Consider the following 19,134-nt stretch of genomic DNA (forward strand, 5'->3'; position numbering starts at 1 on the left):
TACAGAGTGTCGGGTGAGACGAACTAGTCTAATACACCAGAACATTCGTACTTTTAAGGCGGAGTCACGCTACATATATATATATATAAAAATGCACAACAAACTTCTGTCCTTATATATTTTTTTCACTTTCTTGCCCTCTTCCATCCTCCATTTTATTAACCACCCCCCCTACCCCTGTAACCCGTTCTCTACAATTCATCTAGAGTTCACGTTTTTTTTACTTTGTATTGATGCACGTGTTTATGGGCATAAAGTTTTAAACAAAAACCTACACAGGGTGTGCTTCAAAATCCATCAAAAGCCCAAGCTCAGCATGAGTTCCTGCAACCTGAATGCTGACTAGGAGCGATCATTATGAAGAAGTATGTCACCCAGTGTGAGTGAGGGGTCTGCATTCTTTTTTTTTTAAATTTCAAAGTATTTTATTGAAATAAAAACTTAGAGCCTCCTGTACAAAAGGGATTTAGGGTTCGCAAATTCTCTGATTTGGTAAATGTGAGTGAGGGTTTGCAACCGATATATTTTTTTTTTTAATTAACTCAACCCATTTAACGATTTAGCAAACTTTTTCCAAATCATTAAATGAGTGTAGGAATCCATTAGGAACCGTTATTTGGAAAGGGTGTTGCTTCCTAATACCGTTTCCTTACGGTGTGTATCCATGTTTTGCCAGTGAAATACGGTTGCAAAACATTAAAATGTTACCACTAACTCGAAGAGGGAGGTAAGCCATTCACAATCTGAATTTGTGAATACTGACAAAAAGTCTTTGAGAAGTAGGTAGTAGTCCCTCGGACTACTACCTACACCTAAAATGGTTTGTGCAACCTTTATTATTTTTTTTGTAACGCATCACCTTTTTCTTTACTGAAAATGGGCTGCATTAAAAAAAAAAAAAGATAAACCAGGCACCTTTATTAAAAAGCAATCACCGACATGGTCTATTGAACCCAACAGGCCACCTTTCCGGTGAGTGTGGCCAATCGTAGTGGGTCACAACTTGTGATGTATCTCATGAATAGTGATGAGGAAGGACACATTATGATCCACTATGACTCTGTAAAGCAACCTATTAGTATATAGGTCTTTCACAAAATACCAATGTATTCGGTAGAAGTTGGTGCACAAATCACAACCACTTTAACCAAATCCATTTTAGTACATTGCAAATAAGAAATTGAAATTTGTGAATTGTAATTGGCCACAGTGTATAGCTTCTAGTGGACGAGGCCGTTAGTTCTCTATACAGGCACTGGGTGTGAGATATTTCTATAATATTCCAGATTAGCACAGCCATTCGGCTGGCATTCGTGCTAAGGAGAAGTATTGTGCTAATCTTTAGGTGTACTCTCCCTCCCGATTTTGGCAGCGATATATATTGAATGGGAGTTTACCACAGCTTAGGTATAACACCCCTCTTTTTCTCACTACACACCATTGGTTTGGGATCATTATACCCACATTTGTTTCATTCTTTCTTCGGGGTCCGGTTATAGAGGGTGAAAGCAGGTTACCAGTGGGTGCCTAGCGACGAGGGCGGTGTGCCAATTTCGCCACCACCCCCTCCCGTGACCCATGATGTGAAATTTTCTCACCCTACAAGTGCAATTTTTTTGGTTCCTCTGAGATTGAGGGTACCTCAGAAGGAATTTTTCCTTCCTTTGCACTTTTAACACCAATTTTCACTTTCACGTCCCCAGGTTAGGGTGGGCCTTAGCGTGCCCATACCGCCGGGGTTTAGTTCACTTATGGTCCTGACGAATGCCTGGTAAATTTACACCATACATGGCAGAAACATGTTGACCTAGCTATAAGTAAAAGGAAGCAGCCAAACAATCTATTTGGCTCTCTTCCTACACATTGATTTTAATATGTCTAATTGATCAACCAATAAAAAAAATTCGATACAATTTAGACATTTTTAATCTTAAATCACCATCACTTACCACTTCACGAAAACTGCTCCGCAGTAAATTTGGCGTTGTAGCACACTGGGGAGGCATTCGGCCTCTCCCGGTGTGGCCCAATGATGAAGCATGTCACCAACCAGGTTGGTGAGTGAGGGCCTGCTATACAGACCTAGTTGGATTTGTATCCCTGTGTTCTTTTTCTCATGGTTGTTATTACAATTATAGCAATTACACTCTTTTTGTTTAAAACATTATTGCTGGGGACTAAGAGTGTATTAGTACATTTTCCCTACCTCTCCTTTTGATGACTACTGTCATCCTTTTACACATCACTCTAATTTCCTTATTTCCACTGCCCCTCTTTCAGCCCCTATAATCTAATGAACACAACCACCTGTCTTGCTATAATCTGACACTGGATTGTTCGGGACAGTCGTATGCTTATCTTAGCCAAACATGATATTATATGCTTCCCACTGCTCCTACATGCATTCTCTCGCTCTCTCCTCTCTCCAGCCATTATAATCCCATTATAAAAATTCAGGAATGGGGAATTCGCTTCAATAGTCACACAGCTACATCCTTGCCAACTTCTACCTGTTCGCTGTTTGAAAACCACTATTTATTATTAATTTCATGCAATTAATATGCCGATTACCACCATGCTCATGCATAAAATAAACAGAAGAGAAAGAATTCTCAACTGCTTGCTCCACTACCACGTGCTCACCAGGATAAAGTTCTCACGACTGTTACCCACACTGCTGTGCCGACAATGCTCGGTCCAGACCCCATCCTCCTCATCTCCAAACCACTCTTGACATCCTTTTATTCTACAAGGATACATCATAACTTCTTCACCATGACCTTCAAAGCTATCCATGGTATAAACATCCAAAGCCACCTATTTCTGATACTCTATTTTACTCTACACCAGAACTGTCTCCTCCACTAACACAGAAGTGCTATGCAACTTTGACACTGCCAATGCTGTTCAAGTCTGGTGTCTTCTCTCCTCCGATCAACACTGCGCTGTAATGTCCACATACGTAAGTTGAATTCATCTCTATCTTTCAAAACAGCACTTCCTTTGCTTCAAAATTCCATCTGCAAATTCCCACACACACAACAAACCCTTGTGAGTGATGCAAGAGCTGTGAATTGTTTCATCATCATCATCAAGGAATCTTTATTTCGGCATTTTGCCATAAAAGATGCAGGTTAAAAGTGTATACAATAATAATGATAAAATTGATTAAGAAAAACACGATAGATGTTAATAAGATCTATCGTGGAAAAATAACACGCTTTTCAGTATAGCAAACACATTAAAATTAGCACCATAATAAAAGATTTGTTCAATCATAGGAGAGCGGCACAATTCATTAAGGTAAGCACAGTATTGTAAAATCAGTAGTGGAAGAATGATACATGATTACAGTATGTCAGCTGCACCTTAACATCCATTAGCAGTCAAGCGTCTGCGCTTAGTCCACATAGCTAGCAGGAACCGTGAGACTGAAAATACGATGTGACTAGAAGTATCAGTTTTTAAAATTCTAAAAGCATATGTACACTGTGTGAACCCCACATTTTTGCATAAAGGAACTAGCCAGTACTTCCTGGGTTTGCTGTATGCTGAACAAAAGAAGAGTACATGGAGTTCCTCTTCTGAAGTACAGCTACACCCTGGGCATTTGTTTTTAGAGTAGAGGCTGACCATTTTCTCGTAAAAGCTCTTAGGGGTGAAGTGCCATATCTCCATTGTAAATAAAGTTTCCTCGATGCAATGGGATAGATAACATCCATAAAATCCTCGAAAAAGTAAAAATCTTTTAATATTAAAAAAGAAGTGGTCAGGGTGCCAGCATTGGGGGGTAGACAGAGCAGCAGAAAGTTTTTCATCGACAAAAATCCTGGTGAGCGACTTTCGTGAGACCTCATGGCAGGACCTTTCCGGATCATACCACAGAGCAGGCAATCCCAATCTTAAAAATTCCTGCTTTAGAGACATAAACCACAGTATTTTTGCTGCACTATGGTAATGTAGTATTTCCTTCGGTTCTAGCCTGTAATTCTGGAGCTCTGGTGTAGTCCAAAGCCTATGCCAGAACCTAAGGGGTTTAAGTGCTAATTTGACTTCGATTGATCTCAGCCCCAGGTCCAGCCTTAAGGGTAAAAGCAGGGTACTTTGTGGGAGAGCCAGGAGCTGTCTAATAAATTTATTTTCCATTTTGGCGATTTCAGGCCTACAAGAATGCCCCCACAGCTTCCCCCCATACAGGATTGCAGCCCTCGCCTTGGTCTTATAAATCTCCAGCTGTGGTTTAATGGGTTTGAATGTCGATGTGTTGGAGAGCCTGAGAATTCACCCCGCAAGCTGGGCCAGTTTAATTTGTGATTTTACTTGTTGGGGGCCCCATGACAGGTTTTCATGTAAGGTTACCCCCAAATACTCGAAGGTTGTTACCCTTTGTAAATGCACTCTACCCAGGCTGGGATTCGGGCGGGAAGATGCCGGTGGATTGAAGATCATACATTTCGTTTTGTCAACGTTTATCTCCAAACCACTGCATCTGCAGAAATCCTCAAAACTGTCCAGCACACGCTATATCCCCATGGGAGACTTTGAGAGCAGCAGGGTGTCGTCTGCGAGCATTATCGCCGGCACCCTGCCGCCTGCCAACCTCGGCGCATCATTATTAAGTACACCATCCAGATGAGCAATTACGCCGTTTACATAAAGGCAAAACAGGATAGGTGCTAGTACGCACCCCTGCCTCACCCCCCTACTTACAGGGAACCTGGATGATACTGCCCCTTCCCTCCCACATCGGATGCACGCAAAATTCCCCTCATGCAACCTTAACAACACATTCAAGAGTTTTTGTGGGACACCCATATTCCGGAGCACAGACCACAGTTTTCCGCGAGGAACTAAATCAAAGGCGGAGCGGAGGTCCACAAACACCATGTAGAGACTGACACCCTCTATCTTCGCCGTTTTCCATAATAGTAATATTAGGCGGAAGATTTGGTCCATGGTGGATGCGTTCCTCCAAAACCCCGCTTTGTACGGGCTGAGGACTGCGTGCTCCTCCAACCAGTCCTGAAGGCGGTCTAAAATCAGCCGAGCAAAAATTTTTTGCAGGACATCAATGAGGCTAATTGGCCTGTAGTTGACCGGGAGCAGAGAAGAGCCCTTCTTAAAAATTGGGACTATCTCTGCTCCCAGCCAAGTACAGGGAACCTCCATGCCCCTCAGTACTGCATTGAAGATAATACAAAGGTAGGGGCCCCAAATCCTAGGTTGACTTTTAAAGAGGTCTCCCTGAAGTTTATAAAGGCCCGGGGCTTTTCCTGCTGGGAGCTTAGCTATTGCAAGACATACTTCCTCTAGGGAAAATTCTAAATCGACATGCTGGTCAGGTGTAGGTGGGTGGAACAGAAAAACTTTGCGCGCCTAAATCTACTGAGTAAAGGGCCTTAAAAATTCCATCTCCAAGTTCCCACACACATCACAAACCCTTGTGAGTGATGCAAGAGCAGTGAATTGTTTAATCATTTTAACCGTAGAAGCATGTGGCGAAAGTATGACTATGCAGCAGGATAAATTGCATGAAGGGAAAGAAAAACAAAAACTGTTGTAATTTGAAATAGGAGAACCTTTAACACTAAATACTACTTCACTTGTGCTATGCTGTCAGTAAGTTTAGCACTATTGTTCAACCATAGAAAAGTGCAAGAAACAGGGAAAAGGCTAAGGAACAGGACCCCTGTATCAAAGTTACGTAACTAACACAGCTGAAAGGTGGGTAGAATATATTATTGTTTCTCATAACAAAAAGTTACCACGGTCACTGTGGCAGCTGCAGGGATGATAAATATGGCACACAACACAAATGAGAAGATATAGCGGGGGCCACCATTGCAGAGCAAGAATGAAAACTTGGGCAAAGGCTCCTTGGATCCTAAGATTCCATCCCATCAAATCAGTCCAAGAAACATCCTGCAAAAAAGACAAGGCAAAGGTGGGAGGGGAGAAGGGTTGGTTCTAAGATGTTGTGCTTTTCAGGAAGCCCGGAAAGCTGCCATTGTAAAATGGCACCCACATGATTACCAGACTAGCCCAACAAATATGGTCATCATTGTTGTGAATGAAGTCACGCTAGCGTCAGAATGGGCTTCATCTCAATCGCCTGAGATACAGCCCAGCTATGTAATTTCAGGGCAGTTGCAGTACATGTGTGTTGCCATATCTGGTAAGTATTACTCTGACTGATCTCAACATTAATAGTACTACTACATTTCTTGTAATACAAGTTTAGATTTTTCAAAGACATCTGACCCAACAATTGATAAGTTCCCTCGTTGTATCAGGTAGAAGCTCGAGACTTTAGAATTGCAGGTGAAACACACCAAAAAGATTGAACTCAGAGTGAGTACCTTTCGGTGTGCGCTTTAAGTAGTCTGCTACAACCTCTGTTCTTTTTTTGTTTTAACTCCTGGGTTACTGTACCTTCCAGGCATTCCACGTCCCCCAAAGGTGTATTTCTCCTCTTTGGATTGCTATGAATTCCCACCCAACCAGAAGGATATCCTGCTGCTTTCTGTCTCACCTTCACAGGAAAGACACTCTTGAGGGGTGAGGAGACCTCTCGCCCACATCTTCAAGAAAGTCATGCAGTGAGTAGGTAATTGGAACCCAGCATATTCCCCACAGCTTAATACTCCGGCTTAGCCATTAATGAGCTACCAACACACGTATCTGGCAGAGTTAACCTAATCACCGTCAGACAGTTTATGAAAAGCAGGTTCCTAAGGAAAAGACAAGCAAACGAAAGGCACAGACCTTAGTTTGGACAGGTAGTTAAATTCCACTGCTGTGCAGGTCGTGTGGCCGTCTGTCATCTGCAGCCGCAACATCCTGGGAGCGGCCTGAGATTCCTCGTTATCCTTTGGAGCGGAAACATTGCGGATTTTTTGAACTTGCAGAACGCACGGACCTTCAAGCTGCGGAGAAAAGTGGATACAAATTACTAATGGAAATGGCAAATTAGGCTCAGGGGGGAGACTGTCTTCCGAACACCCCTGTACATCAATTAGAGATAGTGCACAGAAAGGTCTCATGGCAACGAGGGGTGTATTCTGTATTTCCTGCGTGTTCAAGAAATGGCAAAAAAAAACTACCTGGATATAAAAAAGTAACTAAATAAAACAGAACATTTCTTCAATTTTAAATACATTTAGCTGCACTTTGGTGCATAGGAAAACCAATTATTATTTCACAGACCACCCACCACAGCTGCACGCACACACGAGCAACCTTCGCCGAGACTTGGAATGTAACAGCAATTTTATAAAAGTGGTTAATTTGGGATGGAAGAAAGTCATAATTCGATAGAAATTACCTTGGGGATGGAGGAAGGGAGTTCAAAGCATGCCTTTGACGAGCCAGCTGTATTGCTTATCCTCTGGTGAAACCTTTCATTAACACAGGTCTTAATTGTATGTTTGCAATTACGTAGTACTTAATTATTTTCTACAATACCCAAATGTGTTCGTTCATTATTTTATCTTCAACTATTGTCATTCGCTTGCATTGAAAAGCCCTGCTCTTCTAATCCCCTATCAAAGCAGAGAAAAGGCGTAATGGAAAAAAATCGAACTAAACTAAAGGTATGCTGGGATTGGGCGGGACACAAATGGATGTGAGGGAAGAAGAGTGTGGCAGGAAGTACAAGCCTCCTGTAAACCGGTGTACCACCCACACTGTATAACCAAAACGAAGTTCTTAAAGGAAAAGAGAGAAACACAGATAACGGAGGGTGAGGAAAAATATACGAGCTGAGCCAAAACCAACAGGGATTGGCTATTTTAGGTCAATGAGCTCGTTGCTGTAATGGCGGGGCGAAGGATGGGGCAAAGGCTGCTGTTTAATGCCACGTTGAATATAGAAGCCAACACCAAACCTTTCGCTGCTAAATGCGGAGAATAAACAAGCTGCAAAAAGCACAGCATGAGATGAGAGATGGAAAGGGCAACATCAAAACTAAATGGGTTATGATTGGACGGTCCAGTTATATTGCCTTAATTGGGTGACATGTAGCATATACAGAATACATTTACTAGGCTTACTCACATGAGGGTGAGTGAAATAGGTCCTATAAACAAACTTAAAAACCTTACACTGTCACCCTGGGTTAGAACCACCTAAGCAACTGAATAACTATGGGGATCCGCAACGCACAGGATTAACACAGCACGCGATCTGCAGGTGTTGCATTCATTGATGGCAGAGTGTTACTATTATGATCAAAGGTCTTCAAAAACTAAGAGAAAACAAACAATATTACCTGTAAGTCGGATCAAACATTCTTGCTGATGCTGCCTGACACTGCCTTTCATATTTGCGAACATCTCACGGTTCTGTGACATGGCGTCTGAGGACATGTTAGGCCACGTAAACTGTGAGGCCTGCTCCACAGATTCATGAAGTGTGGTTCTGATGTGTGAGCGAAGCGTGTCCTACTGCTGCAGTGTCTGTTAATGAAGCCGTCCATTGCAGTAGTCGCTGTGCAAGTTGTGTGTGCTAGCTTAGGGCTGTGGTGTAGCCAGTGTGTTATGGGCCCCAGTACCAGGAATACATTTGCTGTTTGAACTGTGAAGTACAGCAATAATCTGGCATATGGCCACGGTCCCACTGCACCAATGATGGCTTAGGTTAGCATACACTGCAAATACAAGTACATCAGCTGATGTGAGTAGGAAAGTTCTGCTGCACTTGTCCGTGCTCTACACATTGAGAAGTAGAAGCTTGTGCTACATAACGTGTATGAAGGAATCTTTCTCATGTGATACTTTCCCTCGTGATACGGACGCTGTAGATATTCTGTGTGAGTAAAACTGGCACTGCCGATGCTTGTACTGTGCCTATATGCTTGATCTCTATGTTAGGAAAGCTACAACTGTGGATGCCTGTACTGTTCTCGATCTGTGTAGGAAATAAGCGCACATTGCACGTGACTGTATAGTATCTTATCTGTGCGAGTGGCACTTTTCCTTCTGTACCTACTGATGTACCTAGTCTGTTTGTGCAAGAGAAACTATCATTGCTGCCCATGCTGTGCAAAATCTGTGAGCAGACCGAGGGATGCCAGGTCTGCATATTTTACATGCTCTGTGTGAAGTAAGCTTGGGACTGATGTCAACCGTGCTATACACTGTCCGAACTGGAAGCATGCCCTTATGACAAGCATTCACATCATTGAGAGAAAGAGCGTGTGAGAGAGCGAGCGTGCATGTGTGTGTGTGTGTGTGTGTGTGTGTGTGTGTGTGTGCCTGCGTGTGTGTGTGCGTGTGTGTGTGTGTGTGTGTGTGTGTGTGTGTGTGTGTGGGTGTGTGTGTGTGTGTGTGTGCGTGTGTGTGTGTTTCTATGAAGCTTGAACTGCAGTTGCATTTTCTGTACATTTTCGTGCATGAACGGAACTTCCAATGTGGATGCTTTTCCTCAGGACAAGTATCAATCTCTAGTATTAAACTATGTTAGTGACGCTTGCGCTGTGAATCCTTTTAGTTTAACTATTGTCCTTGAGAAGCTTGCTTGTGTACCTACTCAGTTAGTAACGCTATCCCTGTGTGCGCCTGTACAGTACATGCTCTAGGTGAGCTTGCACGAGAGCCTGCGTTTTCCTGTCTGGGCGTATCATAGATAGGGCCCACTTTCCCTCTGTGCGCCATGGTGCACCATAAAACCGGTGCACCAGGTGCAAGTAGGGAAAGTGTGCTCTATTACATTGAATACACTTCAACTAGGACAGCCACAAACTCGTGCTGTCCTGGGGGCAGCACGTTCAAGTGAAAAACAGATTGGCTTTGAAGCAGCAGCCCCACGTATCAGTGGGCCGGCGACAACACACCTGTTCTTTTAACAAAGGAGACAAATTCCCTTGCAACGGGTTCAGTAAGTGACTGCACCGCGCTGCATGGAGATGTTTGGGGAGTTCTTAGGACGCCCATTTCCCCCCTTCAGAGAGCTGCCATCAGGGGGCTTTTTGATAATGCACCTCCTAACAGCTTCTTTGCCTCTGCGCCCGCATCTATAATACGGCACAGGCACAGATGCAAAGGGATTCCCTCATTTGCATATGGCCACGCTGATGTGTGCCTATGCAATCTGTATTACAGAAGGGGGCGCACAAGCGACTGCAGCCCCTTCTGTAATATCAAATGGTCCCAGGATTGCACAAAACGGGCACTAACACCCATTGTGCGCCCCACTGGCTTTTCCATAATACAGGCCCTGGTGTGATTAAAGTCTGTCCTTCTATCGTCAGTGCTGTAGCCAGTCTATGTTTGCAAAGGGAACTTATACATCCACTGTTGCCGTGCATATTGTGTGTGTGAGCCACGGAAAGCTTCCAATTAAAAAGTTGATACTATACCTGCAGACGGGACCTTACATACCTACTGCTCAACAAATACTTCAACACGCACACACGCCGAGCTGTTCCCAAAGCTCACAACCAAACCGACCTAGACCCGTTGCGATGGTGGATTTATAGTTTCAGCTGTCTACTATGTCATTTACTCCATTAACTTATGCTGCTCGGATGTCCGCATATTGTAACTACCTTGACTGCCTAACGATTTTCTTTATCTGTATATATGTATGTACTTCAATCAAACGATCTTGCATTATATGTAAAGCACTCTGATACCTTCGGGTCTAGCTAGCACTATAATAAAACCTATAAATAAATTAGGCTGAGGGATGTTAGCATTGGTGTACAGTCCCAGAAGTGGCAGCTCACCCTGTGGCCTATGCTGCCTGTGTCAGAGGTTGTTTCTCTGTAGATATGTATCATCAGGACAGGCCTCCACAGTCTGTACTACTCTGTGACAGAAGCTTTTACTAGGTGTGTGAAAAGAACACCGTTGTGCTTACACCAAACACTTCTAATCTGTACTTAAAAAAAACCTTTTCTGTTAAGCTGCAGTAGCTAAGCATCGTCCTTTCTAAATGATCTGAAACTGATAGTTTGTATTTTTACTATAAAAATATATTTTCATACATGTAATGTTTGTTTTCCCAGGCCATTAGATATTGAAATATACTGGTTGCCCTTTTTATTTATCGTAATTACTAAATGTATTGGCCTTACAAAATGTGATAATTATAGTGCAGATCTCTTTGCTTTCATTATATAAAAATAAGAGTGTGGCATTAATCCATTAGGGAACCCCAAGAAACATAAATGATATTGTATTTTCGACAAAGGCAACGTGTGCCTTCAATTTTAATTTTTCGAATTTAGCGAGGTTTAAATCTGTTTTATGAAACTATAGCCCGATTATAATGGCACTATACTACTTTCTATCTCACACGAAAAAACATTTCTTCCTTGGGTAACTTTCTGAGAAGGGATTTTGATCATACTTCCATTTATAATATTGTGGAGTTCCAGCATGCAAGATTTTTACGCTATCGATGTTGGCTCGCCAACGAATCTCCCTTATTTTCTGTGATTGAATCCACTGCCCCCTAATAAATCATGCCCAATTCTCAGTCTGAAATGATGAGGCCAAAAGTCTTCCGAAGGGCATACCTTTGCAATGTTTATAACTTTGACCTAAGATGTCTTCTGGATGACACATGCCCGGACCCCATCTGGGAGAACTATGTTCTTAGTAGATTCCTCTAATGTAGAGGTCGCTAAAAAACAACCTTCTGGATGAATGCGCACACATGTTATATCGCCAAATTTCGGCAGTTACATTGAACACGTATGTGTGGGAATTTGCTCAGCACAAATCGAATGACAAAACAAGAGTGCTTTGTACAAGAGGCGAATTTGTTGTATGTTATTGCCAATTCTGGCTTAACACAATGATGGAAAGAGGGTTAGGAAAACGGAAAATAAGTAAGCACAGTAGTGGAGAAGGGAGCCTAAATACAGTAATGAGCCCGGACAACAGTGGGAAGGGCGAAAGGGCCGTCGGTGTTTATACAGGAATAGTCTGATAACCAGGTAGCTACAGTGTGGAGAGCTGATGTTTGTACAGCTGGTTCTTCAGCTCATTTCAAAGGTGTGAGAATGATGACGGTGCAGGCTCCATCCTGAAAAGACACCCAGAGCAGATTTTAATCTTAAACTCAACAATTTGAATTCAGAATGCTTAATTGTCGGCTGTAGTAGTTAGAGTTCCAAAGTAAAAGGATTTTTTTCTGGTACTTTGTTAGCACAATGCATGATCCTGAATTTCTTCTGGGCTTTTAATGAATGAATAAAATTAGTGTGAATTTGTTGGTAAGTGATCGGTCTGTGGCTGAGTGTTACTTCTTTTTTGAGGAAGTCCTGCACAATTAAGTTTGTAATCTGCTAAACAGGGGACTCTGAAGTATGCTCTGTCGGGTACTGCTTTGACAATATTATAAATAAAAAATTCGGACCAATGCGACAATATATCAACCTTAGCCTCCAAATGGACTCATAAATTATCACTACAAGTGGCTGCTGATGCTGTTAGTGAATCAATACAGTTGAGTAGTCGGTTCGTGAATGCATCTAGGCTAAAAATACATAATTTCAAGATTTTTAAGATACATATTACACTATGAACCGATTATTCAACTGGGGATGCCGGTCTACTTTGGAATGCTTTATATGTAGCAAGGTGGGAGCAGACATTGTGCATATTTTTATTAGTGTGGTGTATTGCAGCAATATTGGCACGTGGTCTGTGAGGAAATCGCTAGGGTTACTTTAAATCGCATTTACCCGTCCGCTCATCTGATTACCTTTGGTATATTGTACGAAGTACCATTGAAGTTGAAGTGTATTGTTTTCTTTATGATTCTGAGGTCTAGGATTCTGGTTTCACGTTTTAGACTCAAGCCTAATCCTCCACTGGCTATTATATTACCTGGTTTAAGCAGTTCTTGGATATTTACAGTTCAGAGATGTCCCTTGTCAGAGGTGACCATACAAGCTAATGTTTAAGCCAAATGGGGGCGGGGGGTTTAGATGCTTTGACCAATAGCGTTGGAAGTCCATAGATTATCCATAAATTGGGACAGTTTTTGATCTTTGCTCATTCATTAAGGTTGCTCACCTTGCTTATGTTATACTGCTATTTTCATATTGCTGCTTTGGTTCTCTAATTTGTGTGATATGGTGTCACCACTATGTTGCTTCAATGTTGTAAAAGTGAGGATAAATCAAAATCCTTTAAATAGAAAAAAGGAGAATGCTTATTTGTAATCATAATTCTGACATATTTATTTTGTTTGGGGACATGGAAGTAAGAATTCTTGAAGTCTATGGTCTTCACAAATTCCCCGTCTTGTAATGATTGCAATTTGATGTAATCATTAAAGATCTTAGCTTTCTAACACTGATTTGACAGCATTAGATCTGGTATTGATGACCAGGAACCGATACTGATAAATATATACCCACTGACCCTCTTAATTCCTTGATGAAAAGAACTTTCATGATTCTTTTCAGCAATTAGAAAAACTTACTTTGTATCCTAATTTTAGATATAGGGTGGTTATTACAGGGTTCTTAAACTGAACAAAAACACAAGTGTCTAGTATCCTTTTTTTTAAGGTTACTTGCTTCCATTGCCGAGGGAAGCACTGAACTCTATTGCCAAATCAATGTTATGTGGTCGGGAGGCGGAGGGGGGGCAAATGCCAGTTAGTTCTGTGATATAGTTCACTCTTTTGACGTATTTTCTTTATATTGACTTTAGACTTGATTTGGTCTTCACTGTGATACTGCTGTTTTTCTGAGAGCCACTGAGAGCGAGGCACTAACTAGCGACTGGAAGTATTAACATTTCTCAGAAAGTGAGGCCAAGTCTATTGTGCTTGTGATTTTAATTCAAGTGGGTCTATTTTCTCTGTACTTACCTAGTGACCATTGTGTTTATCTATATACCTAGTCATTTATTAGTCCACCTCGTGTGACGTTTTTTAAAATTTCTTTAATATTATAACAACGTTTCATACAATATTATTTCATAAAGCCCAGTGGCTTGAGTACTCACTGCTGAGATTTGATGGTGAACTATGCAACTAAAACAAATAAGAAAAAATGAGTTTTTAATAGTTGCTGTAAGAAATTGGGTTACTGGCTGAGGTGGGGTGAAAGCCTTCTCAAGCAGCAACCACAATTCATCTCGGGTGAAATCAAAAGCAAACCCTAAATTGACATGTGCTCAAAGCTCAGGCAGTTTGGCACAGAGCAGTCAGACGTAACTCAAAAGCAATGTGTGAAGTATTTGTGCAACACTTCAAACAGTAATGCAGTGAAAACACACCACAAAAAGAATCCCAAACTAGTTTAGAAAAATAGAGTAATATTTAATAAATAAAATAAGCTCGAAACAACAAAAATCCAAGTAGTAGAACCAGAGATATTTACTTTAAAGGATTTTAGTGAAAATAGTACAAAAAGGTTTAAAGAGTCGACTATGGATATCTGGTTTGCGTCAGACCGGGACAAAGTCACAAGTTCAGGATGACTGTGATGGAGAATGAGATGGCTTCAGGGACCCAATTACACCTGGTAAACATAGTACCTTAATCCTGGTTTGCGAAGCATTGTGAGGATCCGTGTCAAAGATACGTCACACAGATGAAGCGATTTATCGGTTTCGGGATGCTGAATGGCTGCGGCGACAAAGACCTGCGATGCGAAGTCGAAGATGCGCTGCGAAGTAGGGGCAATGTGTTGGTTCTGAAGAGCTGCGATGGGGAGTCCGGCGCTGTTCTCAAGGTTGCCATCGACAAGGGATGCAGAGGCCTGCGACGAGGTTGCATTGAGCAGCGCGGGTCTGATGCAGCGACTGACTGAGATGCAGGACATTTGTGTCAGTTCCGATCCACACAGTAGCGGCAATGTGACGGTCAGGGTTGCATCTCGCAACAGAGTAGATGCACTGGTTCCGTTGGGCCCACAGAAACTGGTAGAGCACCTTCGGCCAACTTCCAAGGGTCCAGGACTAGGGTGGCACCACTTGCCAGGGTAGACTCACGGATGGCAGAGTTCAGGTGCTGGGTTAATTTTGTTGGAGCCTTCTGTCCCTGAAGCTCAATCAAGAGGCCTTCCAACTCACCCTTGGAGTCGCTCTGGGTTCCAGAGATGCAGGTCTAGTCCATCTCACCCAGAAAAAAGGCAGCAGTTCAGCACAGCAAGGCAGCTGTCTGGCAGAGTGGAAGTCCTTCGACAGCTCAGCAGTCCTCCTTCCTGGCAGAGTATCCACAGGTCCAGAAGTGTACAGAAGAGTTGGTGTCCAAGGTCCAGTATATATACACACATCCAGTTGTGCCTTTGAAGTGGGGGAGAAGCTTCTGGAGCTATCCCTTTGAAGTCCCCAGGCATCCTGCTTTCCCCACCCTGGCTACAGACTACCTACAGAGGCATATGCAGCCATTTGTGTGGAGGCAGGAGACAGCATATTCAAGTGTAAGTAGGGCTGAGTCCATCCCTGTCCTCCTGTTCTGCCAGTGATGGCCCATCTAGTCACACCTGGGTGTGGCTGTCTAGGAGGAATACAAATAGCCCAATGATCAGCTACACCCAGTCATGTGACAAGAGACAGGCTACATGCACCAAATGGCTAAGTAGGAAATGAAAACGTGCTAAAAGTGGCGTTTTCAAAATTATTATTTAAAATCCAACTTCAACAAAAGTTAGAATTTTTTTATGTATTCTGAAGACACTAAACAAACTGGTGACCTGCTCTCATTTGGAAATTACAGATTATTAAATGTAATAAGTTAACATGCAGTAGTGAATTATTAATTTAGGAGTTTACACTATCAGTATATATAAAACTTAAAATTACATGTCCTACTTTTTGAATGCACTGCACCCTGCCCTCTGGGCTGTCCAATGCCTACCCTAGGGGTGACTAATATGAATTAAAAAGGAAGGTGTTGGCCTGGCAAAGGGTTTATTGTGCCAGGTCGAAATGGCAGTTAAAACTGTACACACATGCTGTAATGGCAGTCGAGAGACATGTTTAAAGAGCTACTTAAGTGGATGGCACAATCTGTGCTGGAGACCCACTAGTAGCATTTAATTTGCAGGCCCTGGGCACATGTAGTGCCATTCAAATAGGGACTTACAAGTACATTAAAAATGCCAATTGGGGATTGTTGCCATGGTTTAAGGAGTGAGCACATGCACTTTAGCACTGGTTAGCAATGGTAACGTGCACAGAATCAAAAGGCCAGCCAAAACAAGATTAGCGACAAAATGGATGAGGGAGGCAAATGTTTTGGGGGCATACCATCCTAAAGTTGACAGGTCTAACAGATGCAAATACAAATCTCCTGGTTTTCTGTCGAGATCACATGCCCTACTTTTTTACATGTCCGTCTTTTGCTTCCACACTCCACTGGTTCCCATTGAATATTGTCTAGTCTTTCTTCTACACAGCACCTGGTTGCATTTAGTGCAGGTAACCTCCTATAAAAGTTACACTTTTTTGGGTCAATTCATGTCTATGTGTCAGGATTTTGTCGAAGGCCATGATGGATTGTGATTCCATTTACTTCAAATTGCCTCTCTTAAACACCTATCTGATAACAGTGTTCATAAACACCTTTTAAGGCTGTGGGCTTATTTCTTGAGTAGTGTTCCCTGAGTGATCAATCGAATGGCTGTCTTAATTTTTGTGGCCCCTAGGTCTTGTTGTATTACCAGTATCATGGAGTGGCAATTTTATTTTAACTTTGAGCTTAGGCACAAATAACCAGGATCTCTTGAAATGTTAGTAACGTTTCTGCCTTTTTAGGTGTCGCAGTACTGCAGGACCTGAAAATGGCACCACGGTACAGGTGACTGAATAAAACTACATCTATTTGGCTGGTGTCATTGTATTGATGTATTTTGAAGGAGGTCCAGACCAATTACTGTTACTAGAGAATATACACATAACACACTTTAATGAGTTAAAGAGCAGACATCAACCAGATGAGTCATATAGATATTCTGCTATACTCCAAAATTTCCAGCCTGGTGTTTTTCTTCTTGCTGTAGTTATTTGCACCGAATCGCAGGAAAACAACCCTCTATATACAGATAGTGCCTTACACCGCATGAAATGTGAAAAGGTGATATCTGATACCTAGGTCAAATTAAGATTTGCTTTGGAAAACTGGTCAAAGCAATACAAAGAAAAGGCGCGCACTAATTTGTGTCAAGGATGCATCACATGGGTGGTACATTTGCATTTGTATGCAATCATGCATGGGTTTTGACACAAATACCCATCTACTAATTTTAGAAAAGATGGATTTGAGCCACAAACGTCTGCACCCTTCAAGCAGGCATAAATGTTGAGCAAGTTTTAAATCACTGCAGAATGTTTCCATTTTTATGTGTGTGGTGCAGATCTGTCAAATGGCGCCAAAGGAAACTCTAACCAAACTAGAACTACACACCACTGTGGAATATGGATTATGTATTTCACTGAAAAAAACAAGGGTTTTGTCAGGTGTTGGAATGAAATACAAGCTAAGGGTGAATCCAAAAACGCAGAAATGTGCCATTTATTATTTAATAAATTAACCATAATATACATCCTAATTCTGCGCTGGTTATGACCTCACATTACATCATGACACTAACTTTCTAGAGCACCAACCAAACTTTCTATGACATGCATAATCCCCTGATTTTGTTAATTTCTAAAGATAATGCTTCAAGTTTTACAGCTTTAAATCCATCAAGATGGCTTCAGGAGTGCTACACATTTGTCATAAATACATATTGTTAGCACTCAAGATGTTCTTTAGAACACTGTGGTGAAACTGCAAAACAATACTGGATATGCAACTGGCAGACTGCTGCTATTGGAAGTACACTTTACTCAGAATATCGCACTTTATCCTCACATGGCAGAGGAAGACAGTGTGAACTTATTTAAAAAATTGCCCACATTGTACCTGGTGTAGCACCTTTCAGTCTTTATTTAAAAAAAAATGACAGAAAACGGGCTTCTCTCAAACATGTCATCAAATTCCAGAAGGACACCAGCATTTTTCACTGTAAAATCACTGTAAAATCACCTGTGAACACACCAGAATTCCAAATAGCAAATGAATTATATTGTGACTAAAATCAGTTATCATACTTTATATGTGCCCCTTTTTTTGACGTCAAAACCTGGCATTCACTGAGGACCATTACTCTGAGTCCTGTAATGACTGCCATATCATGTTTTCCATTTTATGGCCAGCCAATCAAGGTGGGGCTCAAGACCCTCCTCCTTATTTCCACCTGATATATCCTTAGAGGTCAGGCTGTGCTAACCCTGTCCCCTAAACTGCTTTAAATTAATTTTTAGTATTCAGGGACCATGTCTCTGCGTCCTGTAATGGATGCCACAACATATCGTTCACGTTGAGGCCAGTAGATAAGGATGGACTAGTAGTTCCCTATAAAGTGGCTAATCAGAGTATATCTTGACACCAACATACCAGAGATACCAATTTTTAACCCTTTCATGGCCTCCCCAAGCACTTCCTTAAACACCATTTTTTTAAATGCCTCAACAGATTTATGCCAAATGACAAAAAGCATACTTTGAGTAAAGTTCCAAACTTTTGCCAAATGTGGGGTAATTCTGTTCAGCTATTTTCTCTGTATGTGCAACATAAGTTTCCTTTGGCAATTAACAAGGAAAATCAATAGTTTGTGACCACCCAGCTCTTGTTTGACCCCCACTTGACAGATTACCCTGAAACTTTTCCAGTAAGGAGCTCAGGTCTGTAAACTTTTTCTTGGCCAGTTTTGGTACAGATTCATCAAAGGGCACCAAAGTTATTAGCAAATCGATCAACGCTCTGCCTATGGAAACCCTGACCTAATTAAAACAACATAGTACAACCAGTCTATTTGTAGCATTAGGTCATCTAGTAGTTTTTTAGGGCTCGCCTGTTGTGCGCAGCACAGCTGGCAAGCTCTATAGGGGCTTATCCAGTCTTTAACCACACCACCACTGGCTGGCGATTCCTTGCAGTGCATGAAGCGCGTGCACAATGCCACCAGCCGCCTGCCTCGCATTCCCACATCAAAGGCAGCCCTCCCAGCGCATTTGTCACCCCCTAATTATTCACGGCCTGCCGGCCGTACTTTCAGTTTGGTCTCCTTTTAACTTGTTTTTTTTTTAAAGGTGGAGGGTAGGGGTGACTGTACGC

The 19,134-nt window shown here is 42.0% G+C and overlaps 1 protein-coding gene across 2 annotated transcripts in view; it reads right to left on the minus strand.

Annotated features, from left to right (window-relative positions):
• Window positions 1-19,134, minus strand: part of LOC147698289 (tudor domain-containing protein 3-like) — a 764,430-nt gene that overhangs the window by 405,541 nt on the left and 339,755 nt on the right. For both annotated transcript variants that reach the window (XM_086934904.1, XM_086934903.1), the window contains exon 4: window positions 6,766-6,926. In XM_086934904.1, coding sequence (XP_086791030.1) covers window positions 6,766-6,926 — 161 coding nt within the window. The remainder of the gene's footprint in view (window positions 1-6,765; window positions 6,927-19,134) is intronic.

Source organism: Lissotriton vulgaris, chromosome 8 (genome assembly GCF_964263255.1).
Source record: "Lissotriton vulgaris chromosome 8, aLisVul1.2, whole genome shotgun sequence".
NCBI classification, from domain to species: Eukaryota; Metazoa; Chordata; class Amphibia; order Caudata; family Salamandridae; genus Lissotriton; species Lissotriton vulgaris.